Source organism: Drosophila takahashii, chromosome X (genome assembly GCF_030179915.1).
Source record: "Drosophila takahashii strain IR98-3 E-12201 chromosome X, DtakHiC1v2, whole genome shotgun sequence".
Lineage (NCBI taxonomy): Eukaryota > Metazoa > Arthropoda > Insecta > Diptera > Drosophilidae > Drosophila > Drosophila takahashii.
In genome coordinates this window covers 16,386,079-16,403,989 of record NC_091683.1, presented here as the reverse complement: position 1 = coordinate 16,403,989, position 17,911 = coordinate 16,386,079, and the positions used below count along the sequence as shown (strand labels likewise).

The window sequence follows — 17,911 nt, the reverse complement described above, 5'->3', positions numbered from 1 at the left end:
TGTGTTGGTCGGGCACATGTTGCACTTAATCCCCATTTCAAAGTTTCCCATTTAATTATAAAGTTCACGAGTATACATTTGTGGGGGAATTCTTTTTGGGTCTCCTGCCTTTAACGATTGCGGTGCAATTCAGGGACCACGAAACCAAAGACCTTTCTCCAGGGCTCTTGTGCAATCGCTTGGGCTTAGTATATCGCATTTCCATTGCCATTTCCATTGCCTACCCCCTCCCACATCTGCCCATTTATCAATTACATCTTCATGGGAGATAATTCCATCCGCAAAGTTGCTCTTCCACTCGAGTTCATCTCAAAGGAGGCAATTCCCAGGCAATTCTTGGGGCTAAATCATTTTCAAGGAGCCGAATTGAATATCCGTTTGCGTGTTTTTTATATTTTTTTGATTTTGCGTTAATTCTATTCCATTCTTTTCTATTTGCGGGCCAATTTGAGTTTCCGTTAACGGTTATTTATGCATGTAATGCTGAAAAGTTTCGCTTTTTTTGCGAGCGGCTTGTTCTGGTTTTGCGGCCAAAGTTAACCGAATAAACTTATTTGTTGTCGCTGTGTGTGCGTAATTTGCTCGACTTGCTCCGCTTACTGTTGTTACGAGTAGTTTATTTATTCTTCAGCGGCAGACAATGCGATGTCTCTCGGTTTTGTCTGTTCCTGAAGCGCTGTTTCATGCATGAGTGGTCAGGAAAAACCACCCAAAAGGCGGTGGGTGGAGGCGAAAAACCCAGGGCGAAGAACCCACCCACAATCGGAATGAAAATGAAACTGAGGAATTGACTTGGAAATGCCTCGCGTTTGCTTTTCGCGTCTCGCCCGAGAAGTCTGAAAAGGCTGTAAAAAGGGATAAAATCATAAGCCCAAAATTTATCGCACTCGACAGTCGAGTCGAGTCGGGGCAAATTGTGTGTGCCTATATCTTTGCAGGCCACGATGTCTCATGTCTGTGTGCCCTGTGCAATGGATCAAGTTTATTTATAAGTCGATGCCTCACTCAGAAAAAAAATTGGCAAAAGATCAGGTTGATGTAAGCAGGTCAATGTATTATTATTTTAAGATCAAGTTATTTATATCATTTTGATATAAATACTGATTATGTTTATCTTATTTTAAAATAGTATTTTTATAACTTTTCTGAAATAACTGATATGATGCAATGTCAAGTTGATATGCTTTGTTTTATTGATATAAAATAAGGTAGAAATGACCCTATCTATACTCGATTTTTTTTCTGTGCATGGGCTTTTTCGTTTCCTCCTCCATTGGGCTTTGGCTTTGGCTTCACTTTGGCGGAACATGAAAGCAAACAATATTACGCATACGCAGCGTCGACATGATGAAGTGTTATTTAAATATAAATATATTATCTATCGATAAACAGACCCGAAAAGAAAAATGGGATGAAAAGCGCTTTTGCCGCATCGAATCTTCAAATTTGATGGCCATTACTTTCGCCTTCTATGGGCGAAAGGCATGTGGATATGGCTAATAAAGTGATTGTGTTCCCTGGGACCTTTGGCCTCAACTCGTTTCGACTTCGGCTGATTGAATTATGCGTGTTTTGCACAACAAAGAGCCCGCATTCGAGTATTTTTCAATTGTTGCGAAAACATTGCGGTATTCTGGTTAATTTCTAGGAATTACCTATGGGACCGTTGGCTATGCAAGTTTCATTGTTAAGGGATTGTAAATTTCTTTGAGGGCTTCTTAATGTAGCAAAGGACACTTGAGGTATTTTTCGTCTGGCAAAAAGGCTTAAAGGAATTCTGCCTAATTTCTCGGAAATTATTTTGGCCTCGGGTCAGGGTTAGTTTTTCATTATTTGAATATGTTCACAGCTGAAATATATTCTATGGGATAAAACCTAATTAAAAGTTGAAAATGCATTATTCCCGGAGTCATGGAATTAATGTAATTAAATGAAATATTTCAACAAATGATTGCACAACCATTGCAGCGTTGTAAGTATGCATTTTCATTGTTGCCAAATTACTTGGGGCAGTTGAATTAATACATATGAATTGAAATTGAAATTGAAAGTCCAACCGAAGGCTGAATGAATATTGCATCGAGTATATGTGTGTATTTCCGGGAGGCGTGACGGAATTGCTAAAAGCAGTACCTTTTGTTCCCGAATTATGTGCCTGTTAAGTCGGGCAACTCATTTACCTTGTAGTCACATTAACAATTCCTTTTCGGGATCTCCGTGCATATCTGGTAATAATTGCGTTAATTTGCTGCAATTGTTGTGCCGAAAGAGAGGCTCTGGCAGATATGCAAATTGGCTGACGAAATTCAATTATTGATCGAGCTACCGTACGCAGCGAAATGCGAGGCCAACAAAAAGAGCCTGGTTCTCGGCTTTTCGCCACAAAACATCTGCAGACGAGACTTGTTTTTGTGTGCCCAGTTTGTGCAGCTTTTTGCTCTAGGATTTTTTGGTTTTTTTGTTTTTCTGCTTTCTGTTTTTTTGCTGCCCCTGCCCTTGTGCATATACATGGAAAGGAACGCCAGCAATGAGAAGCTTGCTAAGAAAATATTTTGAAATGGAAAGTTTTCCTTCATACGGAGGCGAAGTCCTCTTTTCCTCTGTCGTGTGTTGTCGGAGATATGAGAAAATGAAAACATATTTGCCTGTGCGAGGGCTGTTTGTTTAGTTTTTTCTCCATTTTTTTTTCCTTTGTCCCTGCCCCGCCCCGCCCCCTTTTTGTGCTATGATAAGAATCTGGAAACTTTCACGGGGCTACGTGTCGTATGCGCAATGTCCTGGCCAAAGTTTCACCGATCTATGGATTTTCGGTGGCAGAGCAAAAGTCTTAACAAAGTCAATATTGAAGCAACTGACTGGCGAATTGCAAATGAGTTTCCACTAAGACCAGAAAAACTGCAATTCGAATTGAAAGCTTAATTGAAGAACTGATTTCCATAGAAATAATGTTTATTTCCTTTTTTATTTTATTATTTGAAAATGTAACTAAATAAAACTTTAATTGAATGCCAATATGTATGTTCCTAAAGCAAATTCGATTCTGATTCTTTTTCCTATTATATTTTTTTATCGCCCATAAAACATTTGCATACAAATGTCGCTTTGATGTGGGCGCGAATATGTAGATAAATAAAATCACTAGATAGTTGTAACTCCTTGATTACACATAGATTTCCACTGATTATTATTTTTTCATTCAGTCTCGTGCATATATACTTGTATTTATTTTCTGGGTACATGGATTTTATGGCTTGGCTTCGCTTCGCTTTTCATGTTCGTTGAAATGCAAATTAAAATATTTATGCAAATGCGTAAGGCGGGCGAACACAATAAATTTATGCCAACAAACGAGGGAGCAGAAGACCGAAAACAGAAAGCAAATGAAGCAAAATAAAAAATAAAGTAGAAAATAGAAAATAGGCATGGGAAAAAGGGAAGGAGACAGAGAAAAAGAAGAAAAACAATTACCTGTTCGGTCATTAATGTTAACGTCTGTCACAATAATTTTTTGAATCCCAATGTATGCAAAGCATATCAGCAGGCCAAGTTCAGCACTCAACTGAGATTTATGCTCGAGAGATTAGTGGAGCTCAAATAGTGATCTCAAATGGAGATGGAGACTTCCCTCCGCTGATTAGGAGAAAAACCTGCCTCCACTGACTTTGTTCGCATTACGCATACGCCTCGTTAGCCGGGGCACTTGAGAGCATTTACCAATTAGCCACCGCCCATCCCCGCTCCCCTCCGCCCTGCATTAACAATAGCTGCAGACTCGACACCTTTTAGCACCTGAAAGAATTTAATTAATGCAGGTCCTTCTCGCCAGGGCAACCAGAGATGCTGCTCCAAGAGCAAAGCCTTCGTCCCGGCCAAATTAAAAACGGCGAAATGAGTAAGCAACTAACAAAAAAAAATAGAAGGATAACGGAAATAAAATAGTAAAACGCCAGCTGCAGCTAGGCGAATTCTTAAACAGGGCTTAGTGAACTTTCAAAATTGGTACTCCATCCAGTAATATCCAAGAATTTAGAGAAAATCGCAAAATTGCGTAGTACACAGAAAAGAAATTAATATTTTTTAAGGGACAAGATCATTTTGATCTGAATAAAGATTATGTTTACCTTGCTTTACAATATTTATTAAAATAATACTACATTTGGTATTTTTAAAGAGTATTTCTATAACTGTTGTGAAATGATAAAATATCAAGTGGATATGTTTGAATCATACATTTTTATTGACCCTATTTCACGAGGATATTTTTTTCTGTGTAGTTGTTGGGGAAATTTAAAGTAAACAATAAGCTAATAATTAAGTTATGAAAAAAAACAAGAAAAAGATAGTAAAAATATGTTAAGATAATTCTATAAATATAAAAAAAAATGCCTGAGAAACAAAAATCTCAACTAATTGCAATAAAACATAACCGAAGTGAGGGAAAATGCGTTGAAATTAGCGAGGTCTAAATGAAATTTAAACAAATGCGAGCTGGAGCTCCTCCTTTGGCGCCGTGGAAGGGGAAATCCCCGCCAGAAACATTGTGGATTTTATGAATGGGTCCGGGGAGCAGAAGCACGAGCAGGCTTCCCGGAGGTGTGAGAATGCGGAGGTGTCTCAGAAATCCTGCAGGATCCGCTTAGCAGCAATTATCTTCATTATGCGACGAGCGCACAAAAGTATGCAAGGGGCCAAACAAGCTGAAGCCAAAGCAAAGTCCTGACAATTAGGAGCCTTCTTCGCCTGGATTCTGTATTCTGTATTCAGTATTCAGGAGGGAGGAGGGGTTGGGAAAAAAAAGAAAACACCTTTAACCTTTTGCCTCGCATATAAATACGCTGTTGATGGATGTGTTTTGAGTGGCGCCTGGATGCGGGGTCAAAGGGCAAGGGAGCGGGAGTGGCTTCCTGTTTTTCGGGCTTCTTTTGACTCGACTTGTCGCCACCGCCGCTTTTCTGTTCTGTTGTTATTCAGGGGGTGGAAAATCAGGTAGTGGAGGTGGTGTCTAAACGATTTATAAAAGCCAAGGCAGCCGGGGAAAGGAGAAAGGAGAAAGGAAAGCAGCGGGTGAATGGCACAAAAAGTGTTGCAAGCAATTTGCGCAATGCTTTTGGCTCAGACTTTGGCAAATCCTCGCTGGTAACCTTTCACCTCCCCCAGCCCCCCTCGAACACAAAGGCAGGTGGGCAAACCCCCTTTTAACCCCTCTTAACCCATGCTCGCAACATTATTGAGTGCGTGCGTGGGCGAAAAACTTGCTGCCATTTTGCACGTAACTGACATCAGCGCGCTTATAAATCAACTTGCAAATGTTTTCCCTTCTCTTTTTTCTGTGTGCGAGGACCACCGTTTTTGAGTTCATGATTTTTGGCACACAGACAGAGGAACTCATATGATTAGATTAATGCGTTGTCTAATGGCCTTGGCTCCTCCCCCACCATTTTCATTTTCATTTCACACATTGTGCGTATCCTCGTGTGGGTTAGGTAAATCGTAATATCATTTTTATAAACATCTTGTTAACCCAGCGCCATACATTTTGCCGGGAGAGAGGAAGAGGAAGGGGCGGCCCATAAATCCCCAGCCGGGAAATATGATTTGCGGGTCAAGGGGTTGGCATGGAGTGATTATCTAGGGTTGGAGCAGGAATTATGGGCCCTATCAGAGTCACTCGAAAGTTAATGCCAATGTGCCTGAGAAATTTGAATATTACCCATTAATTTTCTGTATAGGTAATAGGTTTTTTGTTTCAATAAGGAAATAATTTAGTTCCCACACTTTTAGCATCAACAAAAATGATGACTAATAAATACTAAATAAAGTTATCGCTTCTTGAATATCAAAACTAAAAGTTTTAGTAATTTGCAAACTATTTGAACTTTTTAATGAAATTCTCACGACCCAGCTGCAGCAGAAAAAGTTAAAATATCAATATGTTGATGGTGTCATAACTGAATTGAACGAGATGAATATTTTAATAGTGCTTGGCTTTAGAATGTGTGTTTGGATCGCTTATAAATATAATTATACCCGTTACTCAAAAAGTAAAATGTAATTTTGTTGTGTTAAATTTTTTAATAAGATGACTCGTTAAAAAGTTATAAGCATATAAATATATAAATCGCAATGGTGCTGTTTTGATTAAAATAAAATATTAACACTTCACCTGTTCGGCGGTTCCAAAATTCCCTTTCGCTGGTACATTCGAATAATCCCCGGTGATGGAAGGACTCCGAGACTCGGATAATCCCCCCGGGATGCGAATGCGAGTTTGGAGTAACTCATCACGCCCTTGCGATAATCGGTTGGCAGTGCTGCACAATGATGAACAGCCAGCCGGCGGCTAAGCGCAGTGTCTGTCAAAATGTTGCCCAAATTGGCTGACTTTTGACATTTGACCTGGACACGTAACGCGGGCCCAAGACCTCGGCCCCCCGAAACTTCCGCCCCATTCGCCCCCAGCGAGTGTCACTTTCTGTAGTTGTAGTTGGGCAGAACGTGTGATTTATGATGCTTTCGCACTGGCACTGTGTTGGTAAATTACTTTCCCTCGCACACACACACGCGCAGGCAAAGTGTGCGAATATTTTTGCCATTTTTTTCGGTGAAGAGAGCCTCCCCTTCCCTCGAAAGAAATTCAATCGCTGGCAAAACTTTAAGCGATTTTCGCATTTAAACAATACGGCAAAGAGTCGGCCATAAAGACCACTTCTTGCCTTCTTCGTGGAAAACCGCTGCGATGACCTTCAAGGGCGACTTTTGCCACTTTTCCTTGTAATATATACACATTTGCTGGCTCTGCGCTGTGCGTGGGTCATTTAAATGCTACATTATGTTGAATATTCAATTTAATGTGCCTTATAAATCATGTAGGTCCTTGTCCTGTCCTGGTCCCCGTCCGCTTTGTCACACTTTCCGGGCATAACCGGGGATAAGGATAGTTTTCACTGCCTGATGGAGTCACTTATTCTCCACAATTTCTTATTTATGAAGCCCTGATTTACAACTGCTTATCGTAGGGGTCTGGTGCCGGAATTGATTAGCCTGGGAGCGCCGGAAAACGAACTGTCATCGTTTGGGTTCCCTAGATAAAGAGCCCGACCTTCGACCAACACTTGTCCGAGAAGGAATTTATCATCGAATAAGCAAAGCCATTGACAGCCTGCAAATAATTTTGGCCAAGTTCCCGCTGGCATTCGGGTAAGTGCCATCCAATATTTACCTTTCTTATAAATATATTCGACCTAATGTTTAGAAGTTTGCAAATAAGTTGGCTAGAAATACTTGCTAAAAAGTATCAGAAACAAAAGGATCGAAAAAGCATTTATAGCTTCTAAGGGGAAGTTATTTGTATAATTGAATAATTTCCCCCACTATAAAATAAGTTATTAAAGTAAAGTTATAAAGTAAACTTATTATTCTAGTAAAATTTAGTTGCTCCTCACAAACTTCCATCTTTCAACAATATAAATATACAAGCTAGATCTGAAAAATTGGTCCTAAGCTGATTTGATTATTTTCATATTTACTAAAACATGGCTTTGGCAAAAACTATTCCAAAAATATTCACTTATAGTAAGTGCCATTCATAATCGTAAAACATTTAACGGCAAAGCGACAACGTTTAGCGCCCCTCTCGGCGCTTCTCAAAAAGTCCACTTGATCATGCGGATAATGTGGGTGGGTGGGGATGAGGTAGGAATTGGATAAACACACTCTTATTGGCCTTTTTCTCTTTTCTGTGTTTATCAGCCACTAAGAAAATAGTCCTCAATTCAAGGCAAACACACGAAAAAGCCACGAAAACAAACAATTTGTGTTTACTAACCGTTCTCGGAGCACTTTTGCCCTCAGCTTATTTGGTTGATTGGGTTTTTGGCTTCGCCTCGCTCGCTCGCTGATTATCTCAGTTTTATCTGATTTTTACTTTTCGGTTTTTCACACTTGTGTGGACAAATTTTTCATTTCATGCGCATTTGTTGCATTCACTTGTTATTGAATTTTCATCACCATCATTATCACTGTGTGTGGGGGTGTGTGCGTGATGCCGGCAAACAAAACAAAAACAAAAAAAAAAACCGAAAATAATGGAAAAGCGCGCACAGAGATCAGCGAACTTTTCAGTTGTTCTTCTTTTTTTATTTTTATTTTCCAGAGTCTATATTTATTTAAGCGCGGGACACAAACAATTATCGTCACGCGATCACAGGACACTTTTGAGGACCTGAGGTCTCTGGTTTCTGGTCTATAACAACACGTCGCGAATTGTCGTGGTCGTGGTCGTGGTCCTTAGTCCTTCGTCCTTCGGCTGGCTGAGTGGCTCAGTTGGCCAAATCGGATGGCTTCTGTGTTCTGGGGGTAATTCACCAGCCGGCTGACAACAAACAGCAGCAGAGTTCAACGTGAGACTGAACGCCGCACGGAAAAGCCTCGTGCGCTGCCCTCGTCGTTTGCCTCGGGAAATCCTCGTTGGCGTGGTGAGTTTTCCCAACGATTTTCCCCGCACTAAAGAGCGTCCAACCGTCGAACGACCTTGGCTCGCTCTTCGCCAGCTGTTGATTTTCTCTTTCGCCTGCCTGAAATCGCTAATGGCCATTAAATGTCAAGGGAGTGGTGGTGAAAAAGCATTCTTAAAACTTGGATTTAAAAGAAATCTCAAATCATTTATTATTATTAAATTTTAAATTAAAAAAAATACAAATTTTAGCATATTTAACTATCTAAATAATTTTTACAAATATTTTGAGACAGTCAATGCCAGAAATTAAATGATTACTATAGTATTAAAACCAAAACCTATATTGATATATTTTGCAGTTTTATTTTAAAAATATAAATATAATTTATACAATTCTCGAACAATAAATAAGTCCACTATAAAATCTGCTAAGTCTATTCCTAGAACCAGAAACATTTTCCATATAATCTCTTTAGAAATTTGTATATCATAGATACTTGGCTAATGCACACTCGCCACACACCCATAATCCCAACTAGATCCCAATGATTAATTGTTCTGCTGGGCCATCTAAAATAATTACAATTTATTCTTTAATGAGCGAGTCCATCTGAGCAGAAAATGCCAACCAGCCAAGGAGAAGTTTCGGTAACGATTTAATGAGAATTGGGAACTTTAAGCGAATTCCGGGCATCCGGCAATTTAGATGTGTCGTAGATACTTTCGAATCCGTATCTGTTGCATCTGGGCTAAAGTTGAGACAAGAAATTATGCTAATTGGACAACACAACTTTGACAAGCTACAACTGACACTTTAACCTAACCCTCTCTCCCCGTCCGCCGGAAAACACGAATCAGCCATCACCCATCGCCCATCAGAGCTTTTAACCCATGGCAACCCGGTCCGATGCGAAGGGCATTGGAGGTGGCGAAGTGGGTAAGTCATGTGTTATACATCACTTGATTAGGCATTAAATAAATGCTCTGACAAGTTTACACTCAATTACATGAGTTGGCTCCCCTCGGGCTCTGAAATGTAAACTTCCCAGCTCCAAATTACTGAGTTGAGCGAATTTAATTGCATGCGAGCGAAATTACGCAGCGAATCGTTCACTTCTGGATCAACGATGGTCAGCTTTTGGATTGGAAACTGTGAAAAAATCCTTTGTTTTCGGGATATTTTTAGATTTCTATTGTATTTTCTTCTACATGGGAATTAAACAGAATTTCAAAATCATTTTAACAAAAATCGGACGACTAAATTATTTAGCTGCCTTCGAAAAATTAATTTCAAAATAATGAGGTATATGAACTTTAGCTGGCCGAATTTTCTTTCTTGTTTTTTTTTCAATTGTATATATTTATTAAAAGTATGAATTGTTATTTATAAAAAAGTATAACATTTATATTAAACAAAATCCAAATGAAGCTTTTATTTTCCAAGTTTTACATCTTGTTTCTTTCTCATTCTTGTTACTGAGTATCAGTTTTTTATCAGTATTTACTAGGCAAAAACCCAACATTTGAGCTATGTGAGTGCCGGCGTTCACTAGAATATTTTTCTATTTTTTAATGTTTTCCTTTTCGCCTGGGCCATCAGTCGATTCACTTTGGCCATCCGACTTCTATATTTGTCCATCTTTATTTCCACTGCTCCCCCATTGCAATTCCTTCGGTTCCGGCTTCTTGGCTTGCAGGCTTAATTGAGAAAGAGATTTGATTAATTTGCATGCCATAAACAATTTGCAATTTGTTTATGCTCTCAAAGTCGGGGACGCCGTAATTAAAGCAAAGCCCTGCCAAGCTAAGCAACTTTCGCAGCGATTTTCCATTTTCCCGGCTGGTTTTGCAGGGTGCTGGAAAGGGGGTGCGGTCGGGGGGTTTGTGAAAAGAAATGTCACCGAGGCAAGGTAAGCAGATTAAGGCCTTATTTGACTTGGCAATGCAATTCAAGTCTTTTGCCCCGGCATGCAAATGATGATGGCTCAGCTCGGCTCAGGATGCAGCCGAGGAAAAGCGAGGAGAAAGCGGGTAGAAAATCGGGGGAAAATCGGGGGAAAATCGAGGAAAACGTGACGACGGGCATAGATGGGCGGGGGTTGGGGGTGCAAGAGGTGGAATGCTGAATGTGTTTGCAAATATTTACTCAATGTATTCATGTGCAAACAATTACGCGTTCATTTGTGCGACTTTCGAGTGGCGAACAACAATGACGTTGTAGATGAAGATGACGCTGCAGACGACTGATGGTGACAATGGCTGCCAAAATGAGGGTCTCCTTACTGCACCACCCACCGACTGCCCACCCAAACCACCCGAAAACCCCACCACCCCCTTTGTTTCGTTTTGCCTACTCACATATGCATAATATCCTTGACCTGTTTGCCTTGCTTGCGCTTTTGTGCGTGTCCTCCGCTCTGAAGGATTCATTCACTCGGCTGGAGTGCTGCGGAAAATGGGGAAAAGCGGGGAAAGCGGAAGGGCGGCGGGCGGCAAACTCCTTTTGGCCATTTGATATGCAAAAATAATCTATGCTGCTAATGGCCTGCATAAAAATATTGGTCTAGCACCCACACACACGCACACATTCGCCATTCTCTTTGCCTTTTTGCTGGCAAAAAACAAAAAAAAAATACAGAAGTGGCTAAGTGGCGCAAAAAAAGAGAGAAAAGTTGCGTTAATCAGTTTTTCAAACTCCACCGCTTTTACAGTTTTTATACGATTTTTCCTTGCCAATTACAAAATCAGTTGACAAGTAATTTGAATACAAAGTCTGTATTGCGGATTCTACAGCTTTAGCATTTAGTAAAAGAAAAAATTAAGACAATATTTATTTTATTTTAGTTCGGTATTTTTAAAGCGTAGAATGTATTCTTAGAAAAACTTAGAAAAAAGCAAGTAGGCTTTTGCTGCACAATCTTTCTAAATTCGCAATTGTCCCAGCTTTTTTTTTTGACAATTTCCAGGATCTGCTTGAATGGCTTCCCAAGGACTTAGGTTCCGAATCAAAATCGGACTCATCTTTGCTCGTTTTGTGTGAATTTAACGCTCTGTTGTTGTGCGTTTGACCGAAACAATGACAGAATCCCCTCCCATTTGTCCCTCACTTAGCCGGCATTTCCGAACTATCCCAGCCCATCCATAAGGTCTTCCATCTGTCTTGCCCAAAGTCTGGTTTTCGTTTACTTGCATATCGAGTTTCCCCCGGCTTTTCCCGCTCCGCATCTCCCATTTCCTTTAATCGTCTGTCCAAGTGTCAGTCCGTTTTGTTTGATTGATTTTTACACCCTTGGTCGACGGTTAGTTCGCTGGATTCCAATGCGTTGGGAAAATTCAATTTGGAAATGGAGAAAACTTCATGAGAACGGTGTATATGTCGGCGAAGGCTTTGGGGAAAACCGGCTGAACTTCTGCGAAATATTGTCTAAACTGTTTGAAGAAATCATTTTGCTTGGCATCGGAATTTTTCAATTATTATGAAAACAAATTGTATGCATTTTTCGTTTGCATTGTAAAAAATGGTTTAAAAATATTAAATCCTACACCCAAAAAAAACTTGAAATAAAGGTATGATTTATGTTTATGTATTTTATGTAGTATCAATTTTGACTTGTTATGCAGCATCTCAATTTGATATGCACGAAATGTAAATAGGGGTCAGAGAATCTTTGAGAGGGAGAATTCGGCCAAATTATATTATTTAATATCAATTTTGTTAAAAACAATTTGCGTTTAAATACCAGAAATTTACCATTTACCATGCTCATATCGATTTGATCCCGGCATGTTCTTTTGTGTGTATTTAACACAAAAACCAGTTCAGCTTTTCTACTTTGGAAATTCCTGTTTCCCGGAAATGACTCTTACCTGAAATTCTAATTTTGGGCCAACCAGATGACGTCTGTCCGTTGGCCTGAGCCTTTGGGGCAGTTCGTTAAGTTTACCTGATTTGCCTGGCAATAAATTTGCACTCGTCTTGGCCCAACTCGATTTTCCTTGCCATTTCCTCGTTGTGATGTCATCGACACGCCGAGGTGAAAGACAAACAACTTTATGCCAAGTTGTTAATAAAGCGAGCCGCCGACCCCAACGACCTGGAAAGGGGGTGTGGCTGGGGGCGGGGTGGCAGGTGCAAACATAAATACATAGCTGCAGAAATGTGCTAGCTGTCTCAGTTTTTCCTCTCTCTATTTGCCAGAGTTTTCCCCGCTCTTCCGCCTGACAAGACAATTGACTGGAAAATGTTGTTAATGAACTTTGTGCGACATTTTGATTAGCTGTCCGGGTGGGGGAAGTAGAAAAGATCCTTCACCTACCAGTCACCCACCCCAATTTTCACCTCTATTTTCCTCCCAACTTCCTCTTCGTCTTCTTGTTTGTGTCGTGTTGCAAACAAAGGTCAACAAGTGCCACAGATGCCAAATGATGGATGTCAAACTTGCTTTTGGTAACACTTGACATACATTCGCAGAGATGGAGAAAGCTGGAGAAAGCTAGGGAAACCCAGAGATACGGAGAAATGGGGAAATGGCGAAACGGCGACGGAGATTCCAATTCCGGGTTGACAATGCCATTTTGTCACACTGTGATAGAACAGCGAAAATAACAGTAACTGTGGCAGCGAGACGGGCGGGAATATACCGAAAAAAAAGTTTCTGCGGAAAAGTTGTAAACTTAATTTATAGTTTTTAAGCAGCCGCCAAAGTGGGCGGTTTTTTGGGTGGCTTTCACTGAGTTAGAAAAATGGTGGTGTGCATGTAGTTTCTATGTGTGTGTGTGTGTGTGTGTGGGTGAAATTTTCACATTTCATTCTCGCCTCGTCGCTAGGAATTTCCAAATGAAATATTTGACTTTTAGTCTAAAAAGTCAGCAGAAAAGTTGGCCAAACAGACTGCGACCAAGTGCCAGCATTTAAATGTGCATTAAGTTCAAAGTTCAAAAGGTTTGGGCTGGGGAATATCGCTTTAAATGCCTTCGACCGTGTCATCGAGTCGAACTTTGGAGCATCTCCGTTTAATGAGCACTCCGCTCGAGTGGACCATCCATGTGATTCCTGTCCAGCAATTACGACAGCCCTCGATGGTGAGGCTCAACCTCCAATGTCAGTTCACTCGTCGGTGCACAGGGAGAAATTTTCAGGTTGTTTTTTGAAGGAGTCAGGGAAATCGGGAGCGATAAATCGAAAAGTTACATTTTTCAGTATATATTATACATTATTGCATGGTAAAAACGACATGTGTACGAATTCCACAAATTTACCATGCGCATATCAATTTGATCTTGGGGTTTTTTTTGTGTATCGACTAGTGATATATAAACTTGATGAATAAAACTATTGACAAAAAATTTGTATACACTCTTCAAAAATATATAAACACGCAGAGAAAGTAGTTGAAAATCCTTTTTTTTTTTAAAGCTTCGAAAAATAATCAAATGTTTTTATTCCTTTAAATGAACCTATTTTTTGGTTTTCTCAGTGTGAATTATGGCCAACAGAAATAAATTCTTGATTATTATATATAATCGAATTTCACAGGATTCCTTTTAATTTGCAATCAGTGGCTTTTAAGTTAGCAATTATCAGTTTTTTGCCTGTGTGCTCAAGAAACTCATGTCCGAAGAAAATCATTTTTCAAGAAAAGCTCTCCGCAATGCACACTCACACTCGAGCATAGCTCATGTGGCCCACGGGCACAACCTTGAAGCTCTCTCATTTAGTTGGAAGAACCTTTTAGGCCAGCTGCCCACTTGACAATCCCCCGCCTTCTGCATGTCTGTCGTCTGTTTGTCCTTTTGTTAGACTGTTGGACTGTTGGACCCTCGGGGGCAGGACGGCGTCTTCATCTCGGCCAGAGTTGTCCAGAGATTGCGAGCCTGTTTTCCAAACATCTCCACATTTGACTGCAACAAAAGGGTATGACCGATACGATGAAGTTCATGGAATTTTGGGGATGCGAACTTTGGAATACCTAGTAATTTCACTAGCTTCCTTTATGAAGGTCATGTAAAATATTATTTATATATTATTGGTTTGCCACAAAATATTTTTATAAATTTTCTTAGATTTCTTTTTGTGAGCTTCTTAAGTGTTTAAGAAGCTTCTAATACATTTTAAGAAATTCCCTCATACGTGACACCAAGTCCTTTACTCACCCGAAAGAAACAGCATTGCTGGGTAAGGGAATCAGAAACAGAAACAGACTAGAAACAAAAACTTTTGACAGGCGGCACGACTCGCCCTGATGGCTCCCACTCACTTGGCCAAGAGCACACGTTTCAGCCTTCGTGTTAACACGTTCTGGATGGCAGGAGATGTGGCAAAGGATTCCGTTTTGCGATTGAGATGGGCCATATCCAAATAGCAGTACCCGTTACCCAGTACTCCAACCTTTCCGTTTCGAGGCGTAATTATACACTTGTAGGACGCAATTGAATGGTTATATCCATTGAATTTTCCAATTCAATAGGCTCCGTCGGTTGCCAAATGTCTAAGTATTTTTAAAGGGGGCCGGGGGCGGGATAAATGACTTGAGTGTTTGTCCATTGGCCGGCCAATGTCTTCCACGGCGCACATTCAGGTCCAATTTAGCCTTTATGTGTGTCCTCATCGTTGTCGTTGTTGCCCCACCCAAGGGATGTTTCTCGATTTTGGAGCACGCACAAGTATGGCAACGGACAGACTTACGGACAGAATTACGGACAAATGGACGGACAGTCAGAGGTTTTAGTGAATGGATGGAATGGGAATTTGAAATCCTTGCGCCGACTTTACTGATTCCTTTTTTTTGCTCTCCATCTTCTTTTTTATCCAGCCCCGCTCCTCAATGAAAATGCCAACATGTGAGCATACAAAACACGAAGATGAGGCTGGGGAAAGTTAGGGGTGTTATGCCCAGATACAAATGCATCGTAAACATGTCGTCGCATTATATTGGGATCTCAAGTAGCAGTAGCCCACATCCCGGGCAGTTGCCATTGTCTACTCTCGTTCCTTTTCCCCATTTTATTTGCTCCATTTTTCGTCCTGGCTTTTTTTTCTATTTTTTTTTTCGAGTTACCTCTTTGGCTACTAAAGAGGAGGAGGAGGAGGAAAAATTCTAGAGATTTTCTCCCCACTCACCTTTGGTTGCCTGGTAACTATTGTAGTTGGATATTTAGCATTATCTGGTGTCTGATTTCTACTTTCTTACGTTAGTTAGTTTTTCATTGAGAAATACCTGAAATACTAACTCTGGTCCAGCCAGAAGAATTTTATTTGAAATCTCTGACTTTTGAACACTATTATATACAAATTAAATAAACGAATGTAATTTTATAATATAGGAATATATTTAAAATGTACTTAGTGTTTAGTAAATAGTAAATAATATAAATTATTAAGTACATTTATTAGCAACAATTGTATAAAATATAACCGGAGGCCAATTGAATTGCCCAAAATTCACATAACGACGACATGGAAAATCACTTAAAACAACCAACTTGAATCGGATCCGATTTGATCTGCCTGCTGCGGCCATCCTGCCGACTGACTGCCAGGACATAAAAACATAAAGGACAACAATTTATGGCACATTTGCAGCTCCAAGGAATCCGGTGTCTGTTTGGGCCATAAAAACAGTGATGCTCCCGGAAAAAGGCAGAAAAGGGGCAATAAAGTTGGCAAAGCGGAATCAATAATGCGAGCCCGGCCATAAACCGATGCCAAATTTGTGCCAAGGTGCCAAAGTGTGCCACGCCCCAACCCAGATTGGTCTCAACTTATTAACCAACTCCACAACTGAACCGCAGCCAGATGAGCCGCAAAGGCTGAGGGACACTCGAAAGTTGTTGATTACTTTTGCCCGGCCCTGGGATAATTTGCATAAATTTGCAAGTATTTTAAACACAAAATTGTCACTTTAGATTTCTTTAAATTTATCAATGCCTCTTAAAGTAGAATGCGTTTCATTCAGAAGCTCTGGATTGTATAGATGTTACAAATTCGATTTTTAACTCGATTTAATTCATGTTTTGGAATAAGGGAAAAAATCGATTCCTATTGTAGGTCATTATTTTTGGACAAATGTAGTGTGGTTTTCCTCTTTTTAAATCTTTGTTTTTGAATATTTTTGTTTTCGATTTTAAATCGATTAAATCGATATTTTTTCAGAATTGAATCGAAAAGAATCGATTCACAAAAGCTAGAACTGATTAGAGCTTTACTGTATTGCAATATCGATATAAATTAAAGAAAATCTCTATTTCAAATCTACAAAATCACTGTGATAATTTTATTAAAATGAAATACTTGAGCTACTGCCCCTCCCCCTCGATGGTGACCTCCAGGAAGACGGAGGCCTTCTCGCCACCGCCGTCGCACAGCTCGTCCAGCTGATCCTCGTTGAGGCTGACAAAGAACGGATCGAGTCCGTTGATGAACTGGCTAATGGGCATCCGGCTGGCGAAGTTCCGGATTCGTCGGCGATTCCGCCGCACGATGCACTGCAGCCGGCTGTTCAAGACGGCGAGATTCGCATAGATGGCTCGCCGGGTGAACGGAGAGACGAGCCACAGCAGATAGACGGTGCCCCACTCGGAGGTTAGGTCCCTGGAGACCCCCTTGTCGTCATCTTGCTTCAGGAGAGCCTTCCAGGTGGTCCGACAGACCATCACCAGAACGGGCAGGTGGAAGGTCAGCGCCTGGTGGCAGGGCGGCAGGTCCAGCTGCGGTTCCATGAGGTCGAATGGCGAGTCGCAGCTCCAGTTGAGCACCGCCAGGCACTGGTCATGATCGACGGCCAGCTGGCGGTAGGTGAGCATCAGCAGGGTCTGCTGGCCACTGGCCACTTCGCGCAGGCGCAGCTGAAAGGGCAGGGTTCGTGCCCGCGTATCCAAATGCTCGCTGATCATGTGCCGCAGCAAGTGGGTGTGCGTCACCAGAGCCCGGCAATCTGCCACGGGACAAATGGCCGGCTGACTTTCCTCACACGTCGCAGCCATATTTCATTTATCTGGAATATTTAATACATATATGGAAAAATAGCAACAAATATTGAGGGAAAACAACCGAGCCACTAGTTTATATATAACAAATTTTGAATGAGTCCAGTATTTCCCAGATTAAACGATGGGACCAATTCGGAACGTATCGCTGCTTTATCTGGGGTCCGTTAGCCCCGGTATTTGAATGTTTGGCCATCATTAGCATTTCAACTTATTTCACTCAGGTGCGCGACCGTGCGTGCAACATTTCCACAGACCAAATGGCAACAACGGCAGCTTCGGACACTCGCATTTTCCTCCGCTTCACAGCGCTGTGTGGGGGTGGATTTTCCAGCTGCATTTCCACAGTCCGTCCGTGCGTGTCCGTCGGACAGCAACAACAACAAAAATCCAACTGAGGCGGCCAGGCCAACCTGACGTGCCCATGATGATGCACAGAGAGAAAATTGTCCAATTCTACATTACACTTTT

At 41.0% G+C, this 17,911-nt stretch overlaps 1 protein-coding gene across 1 annotated transcript; it reads right to left on the bottom strand.

Annotated features, from left to right (window-relative positions):
- Nucleotides 1–16,698: 16,698 nt before the first annotated feature.
- LOC108068599 (uncharacterized) lies at nt 16,699–17,503 on the bottom strand. Its single transcript, XM_017158265.3, has one exon. It carries the CDS (start codon nt 17,435–17,437, stop codon nt 16,751–16,753), a length of 687 nt encoding a protein of 228 aa, XP_017013754.2. The 5' UTR covers nt 17,438–17,503; the 3' UTR covers nt 16,699–16,750.
- Nucleotides 17,504–17,911: the final 408 nt, after the last annotated feature.